We start from the raw sequence: 27098 nt of genomic DNA on the forward strand, positions 1-27098 counted from the left end.
CTCTTCTTTCAATATTGAGGAGTACAGTAGACATGTTTGGATTTCAACATAAACCTACCCGCGTTCAGTCGCTTGTCGTGAAGTCGGAGCCGGGCTGAGTGTCGGGGGGTGTACATCACAAACAACGTTGCCGTTTTCGGACGCATGTGGTTATTGATTTTTTGTCCTACATTTATCGACTTTAAACACAGAGGACATTATCTGTATTTTTGTTTGTTTTTTGGGAAGTTCCTTAAGTAATAAAAAATATTTATATCATGTCTCCCGTATGTTCTCAAATCCCTTCAATATTTATAAAGACCATTTTTCGTCCCAAAAAATATATTTTTCGTAAAATGCACTTTCCATGTTTATGACGTTGCTTTTAAGGCATACATATTTTCCAATGTGTGTCCTGTCTCTTTATAATGTATAATTATTTTACTGAGATATGTTTTGTCTTTCACCCACATAGATTTAGATAGAATTAGTAGTGGTAATATTTTAGCTACAAGTTCCATAGCTATTTTTATATATTAATATTTCTAGGAATAGGACATTTTTGATTTTTTTGTACCTAATTCTGACTCGCAAACGTGAATTAAATTTTTCACAGGCTAGAATTAACCTTTCATGTTGAAGATCACAGACGAGAGCAACCAGCACTTCAGACAGAAGTCAGAGCTAGAGAAACTTCTACACAAGCTGGTGCTCGGCATCAGGAAAATGCTATCCTTATAGCTCTTCAGCGTGTATCAGAGTCACCTGAAAAGGCAGCTTTTCGATATCAAAAAAACAGACAGCGTATGATCACTCTGCGGCCCACTCAAATATCTGATGAAGCAATTTCTCGACACCTAGAGCATGCCTAGCTAATGGCTAATCAGCGTCAAGCAGAGTATCGCCAAATATTTATAGATTGAGCAACTTTTCTTAAAACTCATCAGGTCCCGCATAACCATAATATCTGGGTCCATGAATTTACATTCAATTCCGACAACCACTTAAATCTCATATCCACCCCTGTTAATATTCTGAAAAGCGCAAACCTTGTACTACGTGGCGGGGTGTTATTGTACTTATACAACTACCCAGTGCCTCGGGACACAATTTCGCTAAGAGCGGTATGACTACTTGATGCATTTGCTCAGTCTGACCGTTTCTGCGTAGAATTCCAGTTAAAATTAACAAGTGCTCAATGCCTTCCCTTTCACAGTAGCCTTTCAAAAGGTTACCCGTAAGCGCGGCTCCCCTGTCGATTACGACCCGTCTTGGAATCCCAAAAATCGCTGCCTGTTTAGATAGGCGGTCGGTGACAGCCTCCGCTCCGTTGCCCTTGGTAGGATACAACCACACAAGTTTCGAAACGCGTACACTACAAACAAGATATAATTATACTCTTTTTTTCGTTCGCTCCATTGACCCTACATGATCAAGATGGAGAGTGCTTAATGGAATTACTTTTTATAAGGAACTTTGTTTAAAGAAATATCCTGGTTTGGAACTTTTTTCTTCGAAAATTATATCTATGTTTGGAAGCACCTACACTTGTGAAAAATTTTTTTCAATAATGAAATTAAACAAACATGAAATAAGAAGTAGGTTATTTAATTTAAATTTTTTTAAGCGCGCTCTCATTTGTAAACATGGAGTGGTGAAATACGTTGCTCTCATTTGTAAATATGGAGTGGTAAAATACGTTGCTCTCACTTTCCTCTTCATGTTTACAAGCGATGATCCCCTCATCTAGCCCTCAAAATGAGCACCCGTGCCCGAACGGTGCAAAAGGTCACTGAGGGGTAATATGCACACCTCTGATTTACGCAATGTATGATCATAGAAAGCATTCGTTTATGTGGAATGAAGTTTTCTCAATAGAAAAACTAAAACCACAAATAACATCACTGGCTTAGTACTTGTGCCATATTCTTCTTCTTCTTAATTTGCGTAGACACCGCTTACGCGATTATAGCCGAGTTAACAACAGCGCGCCAGTCGTTTCTCCTTTTCGCTACGTGGCGCCAATTGGATATTCCAAGCGTAGCCAGGTCCTTCTCCACTTGGTCCTTCCAACGGAGTGGAGGTCTTCCTCTTCCTCTGCTTCCCCCGGCGGGTACAGTGTCGAATACTTTCAGAGTTGGAGTGTTTTCGTCCATTCGGACAACATGACCTAGCCAGCGTAGCCGCTGTCTTTTAATTCGCTGAACTATGTCAATGTCGTCGTATATCTCGTACAGCTCATCGTTCCATCGAATGCGATATTCGCCGTGGCCAACGCGCAAAGGACCATAAATCTTTCGCAGAACTTTTCTCTCGAAATCTCGCAAGGTCGACTCATCAGTTGTTGACAACGTCCAAACCTCTGCACCATATAGCAGGACGGGAATTATGAGCGACTTATAGAGTTTGGCTTTTGTTCGTCGAGAGAGGACTTTACTTTTCAATTGCCTACTCAGTCCGAAGTAGCACCTGTTGGCAAGAGTTATCCTGCGTTGGATTTCTAGGCTGACATTGTTGGTGGTGTTTACGCTGGTTCCAAGATAGATGAAATTATCTACGACTTCAACGTTATGACTGTCAACAGTGACGTGAGAGCCAAGATGAAGAAGTCGCACGATAGGGAGTCGCCTTGTCTGAAACCTCGAACGGCTCGGAGAGGTCCTTCCCGATCCTGACGGAGCTTTTGGTGTTGCTCAACGTCAGTTTACACAGCCGTATTAGTTTCGCGGGGATACCAAATTCAGACATCGCGGCATAAAGGCAGCTCCTTTTCGTGCTGTCGGAAGCAGCTTTGAAATCGACGAAGAGGTTGTTGTGTGTCAATGCTCTTTTCACGGGTCTTTTCCAAGATTTGGCGCATGGTGAATATCTGGTCGGTTGTTGATTTTCCAGGTCTGAAGCCACACTGATAAGGTCCAATCAGTTTGTTGACGGTGGGTTTTAATCTTTCACACAATACGCTCGATAGAACCTTATATGTTGAAGCTTGATTTTGAAGAGGCTAATCCCACGGTAGTTGGCGCAGATTGTGGGGTCTCCTTTTTTATGGATTGGGCATAGCACACTTAAATTCCAATCGTTGGGCATGCTTTCGTCCGACCATATTTTACAAAGAAGCTGATGCATGCTCCTTATCAGTTCTTCGCCGCCGTGTTTGAATAGCTCGGCCGGCAATCCGTCGGCCCCTGCCGCTTTGTTGTTCTTCAGGCGGGCAATTGCTATTCGAACTTCTTCATGGTCGGGTAATGGTACGTCTGCTCCATCGTCATCGATTGGGGAATCGGGTTCTCCTTCTCCTGGTGTTGTGCGTTCACTGCCACTCAGCAGGCTGGAGAAGTGTTCCCTCCATAATTTAAGTATACTCTGGGCATCAGTGACTAGATCACCCTTTGGGGGTTCTACAAGAGTATGCTCCGGTCTTGAAACCTTCTGTAAGCCGCCACATTTTTTCGTAGAATTTTCGAGCATTACCCCTGTCGGCCAGCTTATCAAGCTCTTCATACTCCCGCATTTCGGCCTCTTTCTTTTTCTGTCTGCAGATGCGTCTCGCTTCCTTCTTCAATTCTCGGCCATATTAACATCAAAAAAGATCAATGTCAATACCATCAGCTTCACTATTTCGAATGGAATACACGGTGAAACGATAACATATAAGTCCATCGATGCTGTGGTAAATCAAGACGCAGTTGTAAACTATCCAACTGAATTCTTGAATTCGATTGATTTGCCATCAAAAAGCTGTAATGCCACAATTTTTTCGAAATAAACAAAAGTAATGACTGAAATAATACTAGAGGTTTTGGTGCATTATTATTGTTAGTTTATATTAATATTTATTTTTATAATACACATGAAAGTGCAGTTTTGTTCAAGAAGATTATTTGACATAGTTATAGATTTGTAAATGATGAATATTACGAGTCAGTTGAATTCCGTCTCCGATAACTTAAGTTTAACTGAATATATGTAACTCTGTAGGATTATTAGGATAATGAAATATGTACATATCTTAGCATAATTAAGTGGACGTATAATATTGGAAATTATAAATTGAAAAGTCCTCGGTCTACCGGTTACTGCTACCGGTTTTTCGGCGATTTCATCCTTCAAATTGTTGAAGAACGCTATGTAATAATGTTAATGGAATTTCCGTTTTTTTTATAAAAAAATGTTCCATACGTATCCTAAAATACCGACCACATAACATTGCCAGCCGACTGTCGCGTTTTTTTTTCGTGTAATCTATTCGAATAGCTCTCGATTAGACTTCAGATCTCATATTGATGCAAAAACTCTGGTTTATTACAGTTGAACATCTCCACACACTGCTCCGAATCATTAACTCGTCGTTGTTTTTGGTCAAAAGCACTCGGGCGGCACCTATTCGCATAGAGCTTTCTCAAACCCAAGTATTCGTGAATGATATAATGTACACGTTTAGTTGATATCTCTAGCCTCCTCGGTCCTTTTGTCCAGCGCGCTAGAAATTTTTCAAAAGTCTGTACAAATGTATTTAAAGTAATTTTTGCATAAACGACCATTTAGGCAGGTAGCTGTAAATATCATTTGTACTAAAAAGCAAGATTTTTTTATTTTACTCTGGCAATACTGTGAAATAAAGCACATTAAGTGTGGTCAGCTGAGTGAAAAAACGGTTTTTTAAAGTGCAGGCGCAAATATATTTAAATTTTAAAAGCAGTGAACCGTAAAAACTCGAAGGTATGTTTAGTTATGTTGTTACAATCTAATTAAGAAATTGGTGTAAAAATTTTGACAAGAAGTTTATTATAATACAGTGTATCGCAAGTAAAATTTCAGAGCAGCAGATTTTAGGCCTGCTCATTAATAGCGGTTTTGAAGATATGTCCGATGATGAGGAGGACTTGGAAGAAGAATAACGTCTTAGAAGAACAAAGATCGACAGAAATTTTAGAGGAAGAGGAATCTGTCATACCCGAAGTTCTACCACAAGCACAAGCCAGACGTTTAAAATGGGTTTCAAAAAATCTTGTTAATTCTCGTCAATGCTCAAATGATGATGGATGGGACGTTGAAGATAGACAGATGTGGACACCTTTCAATTGTTTTTGTGAGTATTTCGACAATACCTTTTGAAGCTTGGTTTCAGAAAAGAGCAATATGTACGCTCTTCAAAACTACCACCGTTTAAACTCAACTCCTTCTGAATACAAAAAGCTTGTAGGCGCTCATATTGTCGCCAGGTGCATGAAACTTCCCAGAATACGCATGTATTATCGCCCTCAAATAAAAGTTCCAGCTATTACACAAATCCCCAGGGATAGACTTTTTAAATTGAGAAATAGCATGCATTTTGTTGACAATTTTTCTGTTACCGACGAGGAAAAAAAAGATAAGCTTTGGAGAGTGCAACCAGTATTAAACGTTTTATTGAAAAGATGTAAATTGATTCCTAAGCCAAAAAAATGCAGCATCGATGAGCAAATGATTCGTTTTTTAGGGAAAACGAGCCTAAAACAACACGTAAAAGGCAAACCGAATCCAGTAGATTGAAAAACTTTGTTTTAGCGTTCCCTGTTGGTTTAATATTGGACTTTTTTATATACCAAGGAGCAAACATGTGGCCCGATGGGAAGCCAAGTAAGCACTTGGGAATTGGTGGTACTGTTGGACAGAAACTAGCCGCAGAGCTTATTGAAGGTAGTGAGGTTTTTATTGACCGCAACTTTACATCCATAAATATCCTGGAGCATTTGTTAGATAAAGGGGTATTTGGAACAGGTACGATTCAACTGAACAGAGTGCCTAAGGAACTTGCCTCAAAAGCTCTCAAGCGACAAAACATTACTAAAAAAAGGTAGAGGAAGCTACGAAGAATTTGTAGAGAGGATGACAAAATCTGTGTAGTAGAATGGATGCTTGCGGTGAAAACAAAAAAAATTTAATGGATCTACTCGAATTTAAATTGTATATTGCTAATTGTTTAACTGTTGATGCAGTACCACGGAAACGAACTGAATATCCATTAGAGAAAGAAGATAAACCCTTACAAAAGAAAACAAAAAGGTCAATGAAACCTCTGCCACCGAAAGACGTACGTGTAACGGGAAATTAACATATACCCATTTGTGCTATTTCTGATAAAAACGAGTTTTTGCGTTGTCTTAAAGAAGGATGTAATAAAAAAACACGTTTTAAGTGCACTTCATGCCACATATTTCTATGTATCAACAATGATCGGCATTGTTTCATGGAGTTCCACTCTTAATTTTTATATTTTTTAATTTAAAAACATCTAATTTGAAGTAAAAATATATAATTAATGTTCTTGTACTATAATGTGTTTTATTTAAGCTAGTTACAAGTATCCAGCCGGCTGGCCATGCATTATCTTGGAGTCCTGTTATCCTTTATGTCCTGGAACAAACTTTTTCTTCAAATGAACGTATGCAAAGCATGAAAAGGTTGTTTTCAACAAATTTTAGCTCTGAGGTTGCTCTCAGGTCTGAGGAGGTTAGAGTGCCTGCTATCTCGAACAACGTCACTTTACGGTCATCCAAAACTATTTTGTGGATGTTTTTTTTTATGTTTTCGTCGGTAACAACCTCGTTCGGGCGTCCATTGTCTCAACTTAGCATACCAATCCTCATTGGTTAATTTTCATGAAGCAGTGTCCGGAAACTCGTCATCAAGCCAAGTTTGTGCAATATTTTATCAACACCCGAAATTCCCTTTATAATTTATAAAAGTTAAAATGAATTGGTATTTAATTAAATAGAAAAATAGATTATCCGCTGTGTTTGCTCTTCTTCACTGTTGCCTACTGTAATCCAACTGTATTCGCCAACTGTATTTTGCCAACGGTCGCTACTCCTCGAGATGTGAAGTTGGTTGCTGCTTGCGAGCATCACGCATCACATCATCTCAGATGACAAATCTTCATCAACCTCGAAATTTGACCAAAGCTACATATTATCAACACTAGTGGATGTAACCCTGGGTCCCATAAAATATGCTGCTTTTTCGACAGCATATCTCCCAATACTCTATAAGGTCCATTAAATTGGTTTGATAATTGTTTATTTGAAAATTGAGTTACTTTTATTGCGACTAAATCTCCTTTTTGATATTCTGTACTGCGTTTTCGTTTTTTGTCAAAGTTTCTTTTATACGATGCTTGAGCTTTCTGAATATTTGCTCTGTATTCTTCTCTCATTGTGCGACGTTCTTCTTGGAATACCTGCAACAATTCTTCTTGGAGTAGTTTTATAATGTCACTAGACATTTCGCTTTTCATCTTTACTCCAAATATAATTTCGTAAGGTGTAAATTTGGTTGACGAGGGAACGTGCGCGTTTATAGCTTTTTGTAACGTAGCTGTATAATGGTACCACTTAGCTGGACAACACAGAAAGAATTACTCTATTGACTCGTTCGATATGTCCATTGCCTCTCGGAACGCCTGTTGTTATTTTAATATGCTCAATTTTATTTTCGTTACAAAATTCTTTAAATAAATTCGATAAAAATGCTGCGATTTTATCCCTGATAATACGTAGTGGCTTCCAAAAATGGTGACCCATGTACCCAAATGCTTTATTACCTCTTGAGCGTCTGTTGCTTTGGTCGGAAATAGCAAAACGAATTTAGAAAAATAGCGAAAATATACTTACAAGGTCTGTCGCAAAAGAAACAGAACTTTTTAAATATAACTGTGCCACCTATTGGTGGGTATATGAAATAAGAAGTTTGATCTCTTGTTGACATTTCGTAAAAATTTTAAGACAATTGGATAACTAAAATCGATGTTATCGATCAAAAAGTGACAGCAGCTTTTGGTCATCGGTCGTAAAATGCATTTTGAACAAAGAGCAAATATTAAATTTTGTTTTAAACTTGGGAAAACATTTACTGAAACATTTCAAATAATGAAAAAAGTTTATGGTGATCAGTGCCTATCCCGTAGTAATGTGCATGAGTGGTTTAAGCGATTCCAAGAAGGTCGTGAGGACCTCTGTGACGATCAGAAGTCGGTCGTCTTCAGAAGTCAAAAATAAAGACAATGCTAATTTGTTTTTACGATTCCGAGGGTGTTGTACACCGAGAGTTCGTCCCACCTGGCCAAACGATTAATGCTATGTTTTACCTTGGTGTTATGAAGCGTCTTTTGTCACGCATTCGTCGTGCTCGACCACAATACCGTGAGGCAGGGTCCTGGCGCCTGTTGCACGATAATGCGCCGTGTCATCGGTCGACGCTTGTCACTGATTTTTTGACAAAAAACTCCATATTAACCATTAATCACTCCCCCTACTCACCTGATCTGGCACCCTGTGATTTTTACCTATTTCATTTGCCCATGAAAGGACACTGGTTTCAGGACATTTCAGCTATCCAAAAGGCGACGACCGAAATTCTCAAGAGCATTCCGAAAAATGACCTTAGACACTCATTTGAAATGCTAATTGACCGGGCTAAACGCTGTATCGAAGCACAAGGAAACTACTTTGAATAAAAAAATATAACTTTTGAAAAATATTAATTTTTTGTTGTTTTTTTTAGCAGTTCTGTTTCTTTTGCGACAGACCTTGTATAGTTCTTCCATGTATAATCTAAGATACCCAAATGATCGACATGGATAGTTGACAGTGGGCAGTCACCCTTATCTATGCAATGCAAACATTCTTCCTGCCTTCCTGCTTTGCGATTGTGTACTATGCACTCAACGCAGTTTGATATGTGCTGATTCACCTTTTTTCTAAATGTGCTATGAAAAAATCTTGTTGGATCGCATGCATCGTCTTCTGCGAGTTCATATTACCAAAATTGTGAACGTTTCGTATAATTTCTTCCTCCATATTTCTTGGTACTACCAATAGATCTTGACCCTTCCATTGCTTATATAACAATCCGTTTTTCATGACGTAATCTGCGTATGGTTTATCGTCGAGAATTGCAGTTATCGCTTATAGATGCTTATAATTTTGTTGCGCTTTTTGAATTTGTACTTGTATCTGCGATGTAACAATCATAACCTGATAACGACTCATTTTCTCTCCTGATCGATGTTCAATATTATAGTGAAAATCTTGTAGATGCATAAGCCACTGAATCAGTTCTCGGGGTAGATCTTTTTTCGTTGCAGTCTGCTTAAACGCCGAACAATCGGTGACTAAATCAAATTGAATTCCCATTAAATAGTGACGCAACCTCTTCGTTGCTAAGTCTGCAGCTTTGACTTCGAGAAAGTAACTATGTAACCTTTCTTCTTGAGGTTGTACTAATGTCGCACCAAACCCATACATCGACGCATCTACATGAAGTTGAACTTTACCATTCTGCTTAAAAGTTTTCAAAACAGGCTCTTGCGTAAGAGCTGACTTCAAATCAAGTATTGCTTGTTGCTGCGATGGACCAATCTGAAATTCTGCTTCTTTCTTCAGTAACTGTGATAATGGTAGCTATGATGGCATTATTTTGAATAAACTTCCTAAAATACCCCGTCAAACCTAAAAAATCTTGGACACTCTGATATTTTTAGGTACAACAAAATTTTTAACCGCTTTGATTTTATCTCTTCCATACACTATCATCATATATTTCATAACCCAAAAAACTAATTTTTTCTGTTAAGAATTTGCATTTGGACCATTTTATTTCCAAACTGAAACTTTGCACCTTCTGCAGAACCATTTTTACATTTACATGCTTCAGACATTCGTTCGCTGTCTGTACATATAACTCCATGATACCGTCGTTCATCATCTGTCGAAAAATATAGTTTACGTACCGCATGAACATTGCTGGCGAATTACAAAATCCAAACGGTGCCTTAGCAAATTCAAACAAACCTTCTCCGTTCTTGAGTTATAAATAGTGTAACTAACAACACTTTCTTTTATATATATGTTTATATATATATATATATATATCTTTTTTCTATATATTGCGTTGGAAAAATTGTCCACTCGATTGACAATGTCAGATAATCGCTTCTGAATAATTTAATAACATCATTTGTATCAACCTCGGTTCAGCCGTTCTTGAGTTATATATATATACATATATATATATATAACATCCCGCGACAAGATACTTGTATTTTTCAGAAAAATTACAATTTCTTCGGTTTCTGCAGCCTTTCTGCTTTATTTCTTAACACGCTGTCATAATCGAATTTTTCAAAACCCATACAAAATCTACAGGCATGAGGAATGTGTGATAGTACTTTGCCTTATTTAGGGACGTTAGTAAGAAATAACTCGTATGTTCTTTATGCGTCAGATAAGATGATAGCACAGGGATGCAACGCAAATGATGTCGGATTGTTTGAACAACTGATATAAGTTGTTCGGTTCACTACTGTCTAATTCTTGTCTTGGCGAATCGAAGACAGGTTATCTCTCTAAAAAATGTATGAGTGAATGAAATAAACACTATATTTTTTTTTGAATTTTCCTTCTAGATGAATGGCTATTAGAAGACCTTAGTCAGATTACAAAAGTTCCATCTACTATATTGCGTCGAAGAATTGAGTTTTGGATTTCACATGATCTAATAAAGGAAATTCGACCAGGAGCATTCAAACTAGTGGAGGACGATGGCAAAAAGTCTCCATTCGAAAAAACTCAATTAAGTCAATCACTTGGAGAGGAAGATGTAGAATCAGCTATGGCTTCTGCAAGCGATCAGCGTGAAGAAGAGCTTCAGGTGTGTATTTTCAATACTTCTTGGCTTATTATTTTAATTTATTTAGTATAAAAATAAATGACAACCAATTATATACCATGTAACAAAATGTTTGTACTAATGCGTCATATCGTATCGTGCAAGACAAATACAGTTTTATCCTATCCCGCTCTCTAAAAGTGTAATGTAAATATTTCCCGAACCATTCAAGCTGAAACAACAAAATCCGCTCAGAACAAATACCCTACCTACTCTGTAATAATGAATGAAATCGGATGATAACCCCACCTTACTAAATCACGATAAATCATTAACTAAATACGCAAGAGACATTTACTTTTACTCTCGAGATGTATGGAGGGCGTTATAGAAGCCGAGGTCAAAATTGGACAATGAGCGTGTCACCGCCCACTTTTAGGTAAAATCGCATATCTCGACCGACTTCAACCGAATTCGGGATATGACATTCTACTAATATTCTTATCTTATCGTGAGAAAATGGGCAGAATCGCAATACAACCACAACTACTTCCCATATAACACAATTTAAAATTCCATTTCATTACTTCAAAGTTTAGTATAAAAATCAAGAAGCAACTAATATAACGAGATAGAACTTAGCACGAATAGTGCCTTTGAAGTATGCCATCTTGTTTAATTGATATTTGTATTTATGAATGGGAGTCTTATAGTGTGTCTCACAGTCTTCGCGATCTAATACTTGTTTTGGAAAGTTTGACATTTTTTATAAAGCTTCGGATGACAAGATAAGCTGAATTCCGTAAAGTTGTCGTCTATCCTTCCGTCTGACAGTCCATGCAAGCGATAAACTTGGTACTTATGTACATATGTTCTTTCACTCTGAGAAGGTCGGGCTTAGAAATGGACAAAACCGGATCATTGTCAATTGTCATACCCACAAAATGCAGTTAACGACATCTAAAGTGTAACAACTACTACTTTCGTTTGATTTTATATCATAAATGTATATTAGTCAACCTATGAAATGTATTAACAAAATTCAAAGAATTGTTTTTCTCCTAAGGATACGCACACTTAATTTCGTGTGACCATTTATAATAAAGAAAAATTAGAAATAGTTTTTAAATAAGCTTTAACTATATGGGAACAGTTCCTAAACAATTCCTATTCCTCAAAGTAATAATGGAACAGTTAAAAAATTATACATTAACCTAAAATATAGAAATTTAATGAAAATTTAGAAATTATTTTTAAAAAGTTGTATACGTGCTCATTAATATATTATTTCAACATTAGCCGTGTTTATTTGATCATCATAAGCAAATAGCTAAATCAAGGACAAATAAAACGCATTTAGCTTATTTCATATTTTCGCTTAAAAACGAAGTGTGTTGGCAATGCGGGCGGGAACAGTCAGCTGATATTCAATCTGTTTCAAAATGTCTGATGTGGAAAAAAAGTTAGTTTTAATTCTTCAATTTGTAAACGGGATATTAAATTACTCTATAAATATATTTATTTTGTTCATTTGATGATATTAATACAAATAAATTATAACAAATGTTCATATTTGTATTAATTTTAACTTAAACAAAACACAAAATTTTGTAGTTGTGGTTTGTTAACATTTTCATCTGTCAAAATCAACTTTATTGTTATTGCCAACTACTTTTTTTTTTGGAAAACTCATAGCTGGCAATGCCTCTAGTTCAATATATAGTCGAGTCGGGATAATTCGTCCCCGCTAATTTAAAATTTGCAATAATTCGTAAAAATTTCTGTCCCGTTGAAGAAAATTCGATAGTTCGTAAAAATTTCATACCTTTTAGTCCCCTCGTTAATTCGTAATATTTTTCACAACACAAAGAATATTAAACCTCTTAGAAATCGTATTTTTGTTTCGTAACCTCTTATAATTCGTAATGCAATGTAAAATTTTTGGCAGTTAAGCCACCGTTAGGTTTTGTAGACAGTTATGCCGCCTTTATGTCGCTATACATGCTGATTTTTGTGCTGTCTCTCAGTATTTTCGTTCAGTTTCCTGATTTTTTCCCAAACGTAACATCGATGCGTAAAAATGACAAAAAAAACGTACGAATAACACATTAGGGGGATTCTCTTGCTCTTGCAAGATTGCAGATTGCAAAAATCCTATACCGAAATATACAAGGCCACGAGAGCACCCATTGCAGAATCTAGTGATATATGAACGGCTGATTCGGTCAATTTATTGTAAATGACTACGGCATGGCTATTGTGAATTGGCGCACCTTCTGCATTCATTCTTAACTGAAAAAACTATAGCAAATCTTTATAATTTAAATAGAAATTATAAAATCTATTTAAAATTTACATTCCTCAACAATTTAACGTCAAAATATGTATTTAAGTAAAATGGCAGCTAGCACAGGGTTGCAATTATTTTTTTACGTGTCATTGCACGAAAATATGTAAACATGGGTTTTGGTCTGACATATTTTACAGCTCTTGCAAATATTTTTCTGCGTGTGTTTGTTGTTGTGCCGTTGCATTAGATGGAAAAATCTGCAATTCGTGCACCGCGCAAGGGTTTTGCAAGAGCAAGAGAATACCCCTATTATCAATCGCGAAAAAACAAGAGATTATTTCAGCCGTTGATAATGGAACAAAAAAGCGACTCGACTGTACAAGCTATTATAGCTTATGACAAGCCATTAATTGCTGGTCAGATAAAACACGCCTATTACTAACATTCGTTAAACTCGGCATAAAACGTTCTCTTTGAATCAAATCAGAACTCATTTAGTTTTCTTAGAAAATAGTGAGTGAAAATATCGCCAAGTTCAAAAAAAGGAATGAAAGAGTGACCATATTTAAGTTTGTTTTGAAAAAACAAATAAACCTCTTAAGCTTTATTAAGACACCTATGTAGATGTCATTCAAAAGCTCCGAGTTTATTAAAACCGTTCTAAAATCGGTTGAAAATTAGCTAAGATGTAGGCTAATAGTGCCCAAAAACATAATAAACAATATACAGAGCGCTACAAAATTATTTTTAAGTAAAACAAAAACGGTTTGGGATATCAATGAATTTCTTTACTTGACTATGAAGGTTACCACCGGCACGCTTGCAGAAGTCCTGACGCTGGACCCAATTTTCGACGGTTTTCAAGCATAAATCGGCCGATACTTCGGCTGTTTCGATTTTCGTACAAAGTTAATCATTCGAAGCTGGTTTGACGTAGCCTCACAGGTCTAACACGTCTAGCGTCAAAGCGCACGGCACTGACTGAGCCATTTCGTGAGATAACACGTTCGCCAAACTCGGTTTTCAATAAATCGATTGTGACATTCGCTGTGTGGCTTGTTTCGCCGTCGTGTTGGAACCACATATTGTCCAGGTCATTATCCAATTCGGGCTAAAAATATTCGATTATCATTGAGCGGTAGCAATTCCCATTCACAGTCTGATGTGCCGGTCTTAATCATCAAGGAAGAAGTACTGCTGCGGGATGCAATGGTGACTAATGGAGTACGTACGAATTTACTTTCACAGGAATAAATAATTTCATTTATATCCCAACCCATTTTTGCTTTATTTAAAACAACTTTTGTAGCGCTCTTTTTGAAAAACCCGCTCTTAAAGTTTAGGCCACTGGCTCCGAATCCGTTATAATCCAAACACGGTAAGTCCTTTATATATAATATATGATAAACTAATAAATATAGATATAGAGTGATATACAGGTCGGGCAAACCATATTAGACTGTTAGCTATGAATACTAAACCCCTCTCCTATACTCCGAATTACAATTTTGGATATATGTAAAAAAGTACTCAAGATAAATTGTTTATTTATGGATGGATATACATAAAAATTCCCTTTATTTAAAAAATGTATTATTAAATACTGTATTAAAATGAATGAATGGTAGATTACAAAAAACAGAATAAATAGATAGAGTTGTGAATGGAGACAAAAAACATTGTTCGAATTGCAAAACAATCCTGGTTAAGCATTCTACAGACAGTTTTTTACAATCATATATCTTATATGTCAAATACGTATGTACATATATATGCAGTACAGTAATTAAAAATAACGCTTATGCTATAAAATATTAACTAAAAATCGTTATTCCAATATGTTTCATCATTAGAAACGTTTTATTATAAATAAAAAAACACCGTTATAGACTTCGATAAAAAAATTATAAATTTTAAATAATAATAAAAATAATTAATTTTATTTTCGAATCTTTCGCCGTTGCTTTTATGCCAGCAATTGACTTCGTATTATGGTATTTCGTTCCATATATTCTGTAACTCTTTCTAAGGGATTTAGATCCGAGGAGGAGGGCAGCTATTCATCCGATGAGAAGAAACATGGACTTTCGCGTCTACACCAGCTTTGGACGATTCTAGCCTTGTGAGCTGGAGCGGAATATTGGTGGAAGCAAAAAAAGTGCATTACTAAATAATTGTGTTGCGCTTGGCAACATAGGCTTTCTTAAACCCTTCTCCAAATAGTATTTTGCGTTAAGTGATCGTCTCAGTGTGAAATTTTCGAAAAATCAATTTTTTTGTTGCATTATCGGATAGTAAACACTATAGAAATATTCTCTCAAATTCTATCGAAATTCAAATTATTACGCGTTTTTCTCAGATTGGTAATTTTCAACACGGTTTCCACTCTCAAAGGAAGAGTTTTGATGCTATCTAGTTCCAATGTGGAAAGAACATTTTTAGCGATACCTTAATAAATAAAATTATTTATTAAAAAATTACCAAAATATTTTCCCGTAACATTATTCTAGTATCTTCACTAATTTTTTTTTTATAGACTGATAAATTAAATGTAATTGACGAATTAACAATAGTATTTTCGTTGGCTTAAAAATCAGGGCTCTAGGCAGGCGTATCGACAACTTTATTTCAATTGCACAATTTTGTTTTTTTTTTGCGTAATTCAGTTTTCTCCAAAGCTTGTTTGATCCATAGTGGTAATATATTATAATTTTAGTCGCAAAATGTAAAGCAATCTTAACCTTTAACTGGGGACGTGACAAATTTATAACACTATAAGGGACGCGTAATCTCACAGGCTACTACTTCCAAAGTAATTTTTTGTTGTAAAAATCAATTTAAATATTTTAAAACTCTGTTTATTTTTAACCATTGGTATGTAATAAAATATCGAACTAGTTTTAATCAGCTGTTTTATTATGAAATATTAAAAAAAAATACAATGAACACTTAATGGTACTTTGGGAAGTGAGAATTTGCAAAACGCGCGACGCCTTTGAGACTACATGTCACCAGTTAAAGGTTAATACTATTTTGACTTATATACTATATGATTATCTCAAACATAATTTGTAGTTATTATTAATATTTTTAAGTATTTTTGATTTGTCGAATATACTAATTAATCGATTACTAATCGATGGTTTGCCAAAGCGCTTTAGTTGTAAGCAATCGCGCAAAAAAGAAAATCGGTTAGAGTTAAAACAACCCAGTGGCAGGCCAAAAAAGCTTACATCAAGAATGAAAAGATTAATGATCAAACAAATTGACAATAAACCACAGTGCAGCCTTAGAATGTTAGCTGCAGATTGGAAGGAACACAATATTGGGCAAGTAGGCCACGAAACCATGCAAAGAGTTCTTTTAAAACACAAATATTCAAGAAGTGCAAGAAAAAAACCATTGCTCTAGCAAATTAACGTTGAAAAACGACTTTCTTTTGCTCTAACTCAAATTTCATATCCAATGCAACACTGGGATGATGTATTGTTTTATGATGAGACGAAACTAATGCTATACTACCACGATGGACCTCAAAGCGTTTGGAGAAAGCCGCTTACAGCCCTACTGAACAAGAACATTATTCCCACAGTAAAATTTGGAAAGCTGAGTGTAATGGTATGGGGTTGTATAATATTTGTAGCAAAGGTGTCGGTGAAATCAGAATTTATGAAAATAATATGACATAGGAAATATATTTAGAAATTTTACGTAACAATTTAAAAAGAAGTGTGCAAAAATTCGGGCTAGCAGATCCATCCATCTGTCAGCAAGTTTTATTGAAACTTAGTCCAAGCGGAGTTGGTATTCCAGATGGGCGGAAGCGGACTAATGCCACAAGACGTCGCTAACGGAAAAGCTATAGGGTTTTCAAATAGGGAGCTACAAAAGTAGACCGACAGGGACATTTATCTTCATTAAGGTTTGCCATTTCATCATGGAAAGATATACGATCAACAGCATGTATAAATTATTAAAATTTACTACCGAAATTTGGAGTTAGTGACCTCAACTTTCAGTGCGCTACGTCCCATGCCAGCGAGACAAAGAAGTGCCCGTAGTGCCGAGAATATTGTTGCCGTTAGCGCATCAATTGAGGAAGACCCAAATCAGTCTCTCACACGTCGTTCTCAAATGTTGGTCATTTCTGTGAAGGCGTTGTGGCGAATTTTGCGAAAAGATCCTGGCCTACATCTTTACAAGATAAATTGACGCAAGAACTGAAGACGCTGGACCACCAGAATCGTCGTATGTTCGTGAATTGAGCTGAGCAACCACTCGTAAATGATTCGGATTTTCATAGAAAAATCATCTTTAGCGATAAGGCTCATTTCTGGCTGAATGATTTCGTTAACAAGCAAAATATGTGTTATTGATGAGGGCAGCAATACACGTACATACTCCATCACTCACCATTGCATCTCGAAAAATTACGATTTGGTGCGGTTTATGTGGCGGTGGCGTCATTGGGCGCCGTATTTTTGACCCGAATTGGAGGATATGGACTTGCACAATATGTATTTGGTTCTAACAGGACGGCGTCATAATCCACACGCGAATGTAACAATCGATTTTTATACTCTTGCAACCAGTTGCTACAGAGTATGATAGTTTTGTTTGCTTAACGGTTGTACGTATCACCTAAAACTAATCGAGATAGATATAGAGTTATACAAGTACTATATAAGTATATGTATATAAATCATCAGGATGACGAGAAAAGTTGAAATCCGCTTGACTGCCTGTCTGTCCGTCCGTGCAAGCTGTAACTTGAGTAAAAATTGCGACATCTTGATGAACTTGGTATACAGGTTTCTTAGTACAAAAAAAATTCAAATTCATAGATGAGAGTAATCGGACCACTGCCACGCCCACAAATCGCCATTAACCGAAAACCTATAAAATGCCATAACTAAGCACTTAAAATATAAAACTGTAATTTGGCACATTGGATCACAGTAGCAAGGGGTACCTGTGGATGAAAAAATTTGAAAAAGTGGCCGTGGCCCCGCCTCCGTATATGATGAATGTGCATATTTCTTAATCCACTAAAGCTACAACAACCAAATTCACCCAGCACGAATATTACAAGAACTACTACCGATAGTGTGAAAACGGATGAAAACCCCGCTCACTCCACATATAACGGTACTGTTCAACACTACTAACGTTAAATAAAAAGTAAATGCGCCAGAAACAACAAAATTTGGAACGTGCCATTATTTTTGTATTCCCATGTCACTTTGTGAAAATGAGTGAAATCGAACAATAAACACGCCTAATACTTCCCATACAACACAATTTTAAATTCCACTTGATTCTTTTACTCTTGCAATTAATATATTTTGATTAATTTTTGCACGAATAATGCCTTTAGTGTATGCCACCTTATGACAAAAAATTGTTCAAATCCAAACAAAACTGTTCAAAACCCTAGGTACCGAATATTTAGACTCCCGTACCTATACTTGACTTTTGATTGAAAATTTCGGTCAATGTGTGGTATATATGTATATCTGGAATTAAGGGATAATCCTTCTCTTATAATGTTACATGTTGACCTACAGACATCAAAAATGGGTTTAATCGGACCAATACTTTCCTTAGCCCCCATATACTTAATATAAAGAATTTCAAACCGGGTGACTTTGTACTGCATATATCGCCCAATACGTGAGTTATACCAATGAAAATAACCTTACTTGTTTGAAAATGTGTTACAGGGTGGCGATTGACCTGGAAAACCTGGATGTGTCAGGGAAATTGAAATTTCTGGAATAGTCAGTGAGAAGTCAGGGAATTTTAACTTGTGTCAGGGAAATTTATTCGCTAACAATAGAACAAAAACACATTCGAATGCAACTTTCTCAGCAACATTTGGAGCGTTTTAAAAAAGATAAAGAGGATTTTGTGCGTCGATTCATCACTATAGATGAAACCTGGGTCTATCACCATGATCCTGAGTCAAAACAAGAGGCTAAGGAGTGGTGTGAACCTGTTTGTTCGGCTTCGAAACGAGTTCGTGTCCGGAAATCGGCCAAGAAGGTTATGGTATCTCTTTTTTTTGGGTTGCGAGAGGAATTTTGTTTGTCGATTACTTGCAAACTGGTAAAACAATTAATTCCGAATATTATTGCAATAGTTTGGACTATTTGAAGGAAAAAATTCGTGAAAAAAGACCCGGTTTGCTGAAGAAAAAAGTCGTCTTTCTTCAGGACAATGCACCGTGTCACAAGAGCACTTTGACAATGTCTAAAATCCATCAATTAAAGTTCGAATTGTTGGAGCATCCACCGTATCCACCAGATTTGTACCCCAGCGACTTCCATTTGTTTCCAGAGCTCAAAAAATGTATGCGTGGCAAGCGTTTTTCATCAAATGAAGAGGTCATAATGGCTCTTGAAGCGTATTTTGCAGACCTTCCGGATTCTCTCAGGGCTTGGAGGATCGTTGGAGCAACTGTATTAATGTTCAGGGAGATTATACTGAATAATAAGGTGTATTTCTTATCAAACGACAAAACTTATTGAACAACGTCGTATATAAATATATCCGTCTGTGTAAGCGATAACTTGAGTAAAAATTAAGTTATCTTGATAAAACTTGGTACAAGTGTTTCTTGGCAAAAAAGTAAGCTTGATTTCGTAGATGAGGATCGGATCGGATCGGATCACTGCCACGCCCAGAAAACGCCATTAAACGAAAATCTATAAAGTGACATAACTAAGCACAAAATTTAAATATAGAACTAGATTGGGCATAGGGGATCACAGAAGTATGAGGCACCTAAGGATTACAAATTTAGAAAAAGTGGGGGATAATTTTTTAAAATTTTATTTTATTCTTTCTAGTATTCAAATCAACAAGCAATTAATGTAACGCAATAAAACTTTACACGAAAAGTTCTTTTGAAGTATGTCGTCTAATGACCAGAAATTTTCAAAATCGAACCAAACCTGTTCAAACCCCTAGATGTCGAATATGTGGACCCTAATGCCTATAGTTGCCATGTTCGTCATCAAAAGCGGTGGTCTCTCTTCCGGAGCTTTTTGTTCCTTTCCATTGGGGCGCTTTTTACGTGGCGGGTCCATCCCAGCGCACAATCCTGTGGAGGGAATGTTTCGCCTTCTCATTTTAGCTCGCCTTCAAACGGATGTTCTTTGGCTACCCAGAGGATACTTGGTCTAGGACCGGAAGTCGTGAGCTGCTTGAGCCATATGTAAAAGAATCGTTTCTGGCCACTCCCAAGTGAATGGCAATTAGAGAACTTTCCTCACTTGCGTGGACTTCTACACCTGACTCCATCCATTGATATCATTGCCCTCAACACCCGCGCCGTTAGTTCAGCTTTCTCTAGACTCGATAAGGAAGCAAAGCAAATGGGTCTGGCAGTGAACTAGGGCAAGACAAGTATCTCCTGTCATCAAACAAACAGTCGTCGCACTCGCGGGGAATAGAAAGACCTCCACTCCGTTGGAAAGACCAGGTGGAGAAGGACGCCACCTTGCGAAAAGAAGAAACGACTGGCGCGCTGTTGTGTTCTCTTGTTGTCGTTGTTGTTGCTGCGCAAAAAAATGATTGTTGTAGACCTTGATCTATGCGCTAGCAACTAAAGTCAATTTGGTAAAGATAACAGTACATAGAAGTCAAAAGTATTTACACATTGCGTCAAAAGTATTTACACATTGCGAATTATCATTTATTCTTGAATTTTGTTTAAGTCAAAGCAGTAGTTCATATCTATTGTGTTCGTAATAAACTAAAAGTGCGACAAAATTTGAGAATTATAAATAAAATGCAGAAAACAAAGGAACTGTCAATTGAAACTCGCTCGGAGATTGTTACCAAGTTTACAGCTTCGGAGTTAGTAAATTGCTACTAAATTTCGAGGAAAACTGTTTACTATTTAGTTAAAAAGAAAGAGAATAATAATTGCTTGGACAATTTAAAGAACACAGGGCGGAAACCGGTGCCGACTAAAAGAGAATGTCGAAAATTAATAGGGACAGTCATACAAAATCCCACAATAAGTCCCGTTAGGATTGCAGCAGCATCAAATCAACTTATTGGAAAAGAAGTCAGTGATGCTACACTTCGCCGGAGATTAAAAGAAGTTGATATAAACACTTACGTTGTACGAAAAGTGGTCAACATTTCTGAAATTAATAAAGCAAGACGCCTGTCATTTGCTGTAGAGTACATCCAAAAGCCTACACAATTTTGGTACAATGTACTGTGGACATATGCGGCTGCATTTCAGTTCCAGGGATCGTTTAGTAAACAATTTATGCATTTACCACTTGAGAAGAAGAAGGATGCAGTTCAGCCGCTAAACAGGTTCGGAGGAGGCACAGTGATGTTTTGGGGATGTTTGTCTTACTACAGCTTTGCAGATTTGGTACTAATTGAGGGCACTTTAAATCAATCCGGGTATTTTACAATTTTAAACGACCATACCTTTCTATCGGGCAATCGGCTTTTTCCAACTGTCGGCTGGATTTTACAGCACGACAACGTCCCATGCCATAAAGGATTGTTACTTACGAAACTTCTAAATGAAACAAAGCAAGTTGTACTTCCATGGCCTCCGCAGAGCCGCGACCTAAACATTACTGAAAATGTTTAGGCTTTCATCAAACGTCAGAGAACAATCGACAAGGACCGAAAACGTAATGACACAATTGCTGAAATATCCGAAATTTGATTCAAATTGACAGTTGGTTTTGCACACAATTTAGTTGAATCAACTCTAAGCAGATTGCAGGCAGTTATTGATGCGAAAGGAGATGTAACCAATTATTAATTCACAACCTTATTACAGCAAGTTAGGCTAAGCTACAACATTTAAAAATTATTGATAATAAATACAAGAAACTGAAGTTTAAATTTTGTGTAAATATTTTTGACACGCTAAAAATGTGTGTAAATACTTTAGACTACCGTTAATGTTTTCAGTCCTATTTACCGTTATCTTTACCAAATTGACTTCAGTCGCTAGCACATAAGTAGATCAAGTTTCACAACAACTTATCATTTTTTTTGCACAGCAACAACAAGAGAACACGATTTCTGTGGAATGTGCAAAAAAAGTTCGTTGTGTAAATACTTCTGACTCCCTCTGTATATTATTGAAATTTGAAGAGAATCCTTTCGTAATAGTAGTATGTCTATGTGGTTACAAATGTGTTTAGTCATGTTAATATTTCCTTTCGCCCTCATATACATACCTAATATAAAGATTTCAGTGCATCCTTTATAACGTCAATATGTGAGTTATGTCAATAAAACTGAGAGAGTGGTTTTTTTAATAACGATTCATATTTGTACTTAGAATGAATAACCAACAAGCCTTATGTACCTGAAGGTATTATCCTGGCTTTAATCTTTGCAAGTTGCAAGGGTATGAAATGTTTGCTTATACCCGAACTAAGCCCTTTATTACTTTTTTCTCTTTAATTTCATAAATACATTTAAATAATGTTCCGAAAGAAGACAAATTATATTCTATGAAGTTTATTTAATTTTTAAAATAATTTTCAGGTATTTTGGTCATATATAGTTGGAATGCTAACAAACTTGGACTCCTTACCACTCGATCGTATTCATCAGATGCTTAAATTATTTGCTTCGCATGGAGGTGGCATAGAATTCACGCAAGATGAGCTTAAAAATTTTCTACAACGAAAGGTTAGAGAACATAAGTTAATGTATACAGGTGGCGTATATCAGTTATATAAATAGACTCTTAACAAATAAATTTTGTATTGTGGACCCACCAGAATAAAAAAATAATAATTTTCAATTTTAATAAAATAAATTAATGAATTTCGATTTAGAAAATAATATTTTTGAAGTAAAGTTACGTCAAATACATATACAAAAATATTTCCTCGATGTACTAGAGTCGGAATGGACTCGGATTTTATCGTTTTTTTTTTTTTTTTTGGAGATCAGTAAGTTTTAGAAAAAGTTTGTCATCACTGGAGCAACTCCTTGGGTCGTGTCTAACCCGGGCACGAAGGAATTTTTCTACTGCGTCTGTGTTAAACGGCTCCATTCAAAGTCAACCTCGGTTAGCTGTAATACATGCAAGGGATGAAGCCATCTTAAGACCTGCTCAGACCTTAAGACACACCGGTAGTGAAGTTACACGAGTTACGTTGCCCTATACTGCCAATGCACTGCATTACCTTCTACGGCTGTGCAATCTGCACCAAGTTCGCCTGTGCTCTTTCACTCCTAGTACGTTTGCGATTATTTCCAAAGTACAGAGCCGCAAAAAAAACTTCGGGTCGCTTGCCATCAGCACATTGGAAAAGACGAAGAAACGTTGTTGGCAATATACAAGGTAACCGGCCGGCCGGTCCTTAACTACGCCGCACCAATATGGTTGCTTGGATGCAGTAAAACGCAGAAGAGGAAGCTTCGGACATGCCAGAACACTACCCATTCGATGCCTCTTAGTGTCTCCTATCGAACATCTACACATTGAGGCCCATATGCTCACAGTAAAAGAGCATAATGCCCCGAAGGAAGAGAAGGACGATGTGACCAAAGATGCCTTCTATGAGCGCTTGGAGCGCGCCTATGAGAGCTGCCCCCGCCACGATGTCAAAATCGTGCTTGGCGACTTTAACGCTTTAACTTCTTTGCAAAGAAGGTATCTTTGGCACTACGGTCGGTAAATTCAGCCTCCACAATGAAACATCCCCAAATGGGTTGAGGTTGATCGACTTCGCCGGGGCCCGAAATATGGTTATCTGTAGTAATAGATTCTAGCACAAGAAAATAAATCAAGCTGCCTGGCTGTCTCCGTGATCGAAAAAATCCAGGTTCCGAGGTCCTAACATCGACTCGGACCACTATCTTGTTGAAGCCAAGATACGCACCCGCCTCTGTGCAGCAAAAAGCGCACGTCAACAAACACAAGGAAGGTTCGACGTCGAGAAGCTGCAACCACAACAAACAGCCGAACGATTTTCTACTCGGCTTGCCCTCCTGCTCTCTGATAGCACTCATCAATAACTCGGTATAAGGGAACTGTGGGACGGCGTTTCAAACTCCTTACGTACAGCTGCAACCGAAACCATTGATTTTCGGAAAATGTAAAAGTACAGCTGGTACGACGAGGAGTGCCGTGTCACACAGGAGAGAAAACAGGCAGCCTTCCTCGCAACGTTACGATCGACCACAATACGTGCGTTATGGGATACTTAGATACCGAGAGTTGAAGAGGGAAGCGAAACGCATTTGCAGACAGAAAAAGAAAGAGGCCGAAATGTGTGAGTACGAAGAGCTTGATAAGCTGGCCGACAGGGGTAATGCTCGAAAATTCTACGAAAAAATGCGGCGGCTTACACAAGGTTTCAAGACCGGAGCATACTCTTGCAGAACCCCCAAAGGTGATCTAGTCACCGATGCCCAGAGCATACTTAAGTTATGGAGGGAACACTTCTCCAGCCTGCTGAATGGCAGTGAACGTACAACGCCAGGAGAAGGCGAACCCGATTCCCCAATCGATGACGATGGAGCAGACGTTCCATTGCCCGACCATGAAGAAGTTCGAATAGCAATTACGCGCCTGAAGAACAACAAAGCGGCGGGGGCCCATAGATTGCCGGCCGAGCTATTCAAACACGGCGGCGAAGAAGTGATAAGGAGCATGCATCAGCTTCTTTGTAAAATATGGTCGGACGAAAGCATGCCCAACGATTGGAATTTAAGTGTGCTCTGCCCAATCCACAAAAAAGGAGACCCCACAATCTGCGCCAACTACCGTGGGATAAGCCTCCTCAACATCGCGTATAAAGTTCTATCGAGCGTATTGTGTGAAAGATTAAAGCCCACCGTCAACAAACTGATTGGACCTTATCAGTGTGGCTTTAGACCTGGCAAATCAACAACCGCCCAGATTTTCACCATGCGCAAAGTCTTGGAAATGATCCGTGAAAGAAGAATCGACACACACCACCTCTTCGTCGATTTCAAAGCTGCTTTCGACAGCACGAAAAGGAGCTGCCTTTATGCCGCGATGTCTGAATCTGGTATCCCCACAAAACTAATGCGGCTGTGTAAACTGGGGAGGACCTCTCCGAGCCGTTCGATACCAAACGAGGTTTCAAACAAGGCGACTCCCTATCGTGGGACTTCTTCAATCTGCTGCTGGAGAAAATAATTCGAGCTGCAGAACTTAATCGAGCAGGTACAATCTTTTATAAGAGTCTACAGCTGTTGGCGTATGCCGATGATATTGGTACCATCGGCCTCAACATCCGCGCCGTTAGTTCTGCTTTCTCCAGACTGGACAAGGAAGCAAAGCAAATTGGTCTGGCAGTGAACGAGGCAAGACGAAATATCTCCTGTCATCAAACAAACAGTCGTCGCACTAGTTAATACCAGTAACAACGACAGTTATACATATGTAAGTATGTGAGTAACGCTGATAAAGCCAGTTCTGTCCTAATCAAATAAACAAGAGTATCAAACACTAGAATTTGAACTCATACCACACCACACCCGAATGCAAGACATGCATAGGCCGCATGAACGCATGTTAAGTATGTGAATTTCTAGAATAAAGAGCATATTCTGCAAAAGAAAACATATATTTTTTTAACCATTTATAAGTATATGAATTAACTGGGGGCTCAACTGCTCTTTGCTGGGAAGGAGGAGATCGCACAACAGGACATCGGCATCCTTAAGAATCTTCGAAACGCATAAAGAAAGACATCTAAATCCTTAAGCTGAAATCTTTAGTTAAGAAAGCCAAAATCTTTAAATCTTCCTTAACGAAGACAGACACTCAGAAAATGAGTCAAGGAGCAAAAGGGAAAATGCCAAACGAGGACATAAATCCTTCGGCTACAGTCCATACCACTCCTGAAAACTACATAATGTCTTACATTCTGAATCAGTTCTCGAAATTGGACGAAGAAAGGAGAACGGACAAGGAGTTAATATTACGGATGTTCCAAACTACAAATCCTAATACTGGCGAAACTTCTACTCCAACAATATACCAACAAGCCACGATGCAGTACCAGAATGTTACAGAGGTACAACCTTCAGAAGAAGAATCACGGGGCATGCAGATATGTTACTTGAATGCAACAACACACCTCTCAACTTCTACAGTATCATGGAAGCTTTGGACGCACTATATCACGACCCAAACGCACTGTATGAAATACAAGAACACATGAAGAACTGGGCACAACAACCAACAGAAGACTTGGAACCAATATAATCTTGGAACTAATATAATCAACCTAATCATCATAATAACAACTTCAGGCAAAATCAATTTCAACCAAGGCAACAAATGAGGAAAAATTACAATTATGCACAACCTCAAAGAGTATTTATTACATACCAACCTCCACAAGAACGCATAGATGTTGACGAACCTCAAAGAAACAGTGGGTACAAACGAAATCACTCCAACAGAAACATCATTTCGCAGAAGATACAAAGGATCAACACACACCAACAACCTGAACCTCAGCCAGAACAAACTTTCAGACACATGGAAGAAGCTGACGATACATCGAGTACTTTTTTAGGCTAGAGGATGGACTACCTTGCCTTACACTCAAGGATGGTCCAACACAACAAGAAGTAAATACCATGATCGACTCAGGCGCTACAAACAATATCAAAAAAAATGCAGAATAGGTAAGAGTATATCAATAGATCCTGTATAGACAAAATCAATGCATGGATATTCCATCATGACTAGTAAAAAAAAATACATCAGCCATGATTTACCATTTTTATAACTAGAAGATATTAAAGACATGAAATAATAATAAACGCATTTGTGGATTGAAAAAAATATGATACAGAGATCTGATTTCACGAAAAATCATACAATTAAAATTTACAAATAAATACAAAAATCAAAAAATATAATAACACAAATAATAGGATAACGGTAGATCCAAAGAGAAATAGAAACAATAGAAAAATATCCGATACCGCAAAACGAAAGAATTAAGGTAATTTTTAGGTATGGCGGGATATTATAGTAAATTTTGGACAAGGATATAGCAAAATAACATATACAAGGTAACGAAATCGTATTAACAATAAAAAAAATCAGCTAAGAATAAATAATAAATTAGATAAAGAATTCCTTTAAAAGATATACAAATAATTAAAATGAACATTTTTATGGGAG

The 27098-nt window shown here is 37.3% G+C and overlaps 1 protein-coding gene across 1 annotated transcript in view; it reads left to right on the plus strand.

Moving 5' to 3' along the window:
* LOC126756548 (anaphase-promoting complex subunit 2) overlaps positions 1-22810 on the plus strand; it is a 45491-nt gene extending 22681 nt beyond the window's left edge. Inside the window, exons 7-8 of the mRNA XM_050469689.1 lie at positions 10424-10668; positions 22457-22810. Coding sequence (XP_050325646.1) covers positions 10424-10668; positions 22457-22657 — 446 coding nt within the window. The 3' untranslated portion in view covers positions 22658-22810. The remainder of the gene's footprint in view (positions 1-10423; positions 10669-22456) is intronic.
* Positions 22811-27098: the final 4288 nt, after the last annotated feature.

This window comes from Bactrocera neohumeralis, chromosome 4, assembly GCF_024586455.1.
Source record: "Bactrocera neohumeralis isolate Rockhampton chromosome 4, APGP_CSIRO_Bneo_wtdbg2-racon-allhic-juicebox.fasta_v2, whole genome shotgun sequence".
NCBI lineage: Eukaryota > Metazoa > Arthropoda > Insecta > Diptera > Tephritidae > Bactrocera > Bactrocera neohumeralis.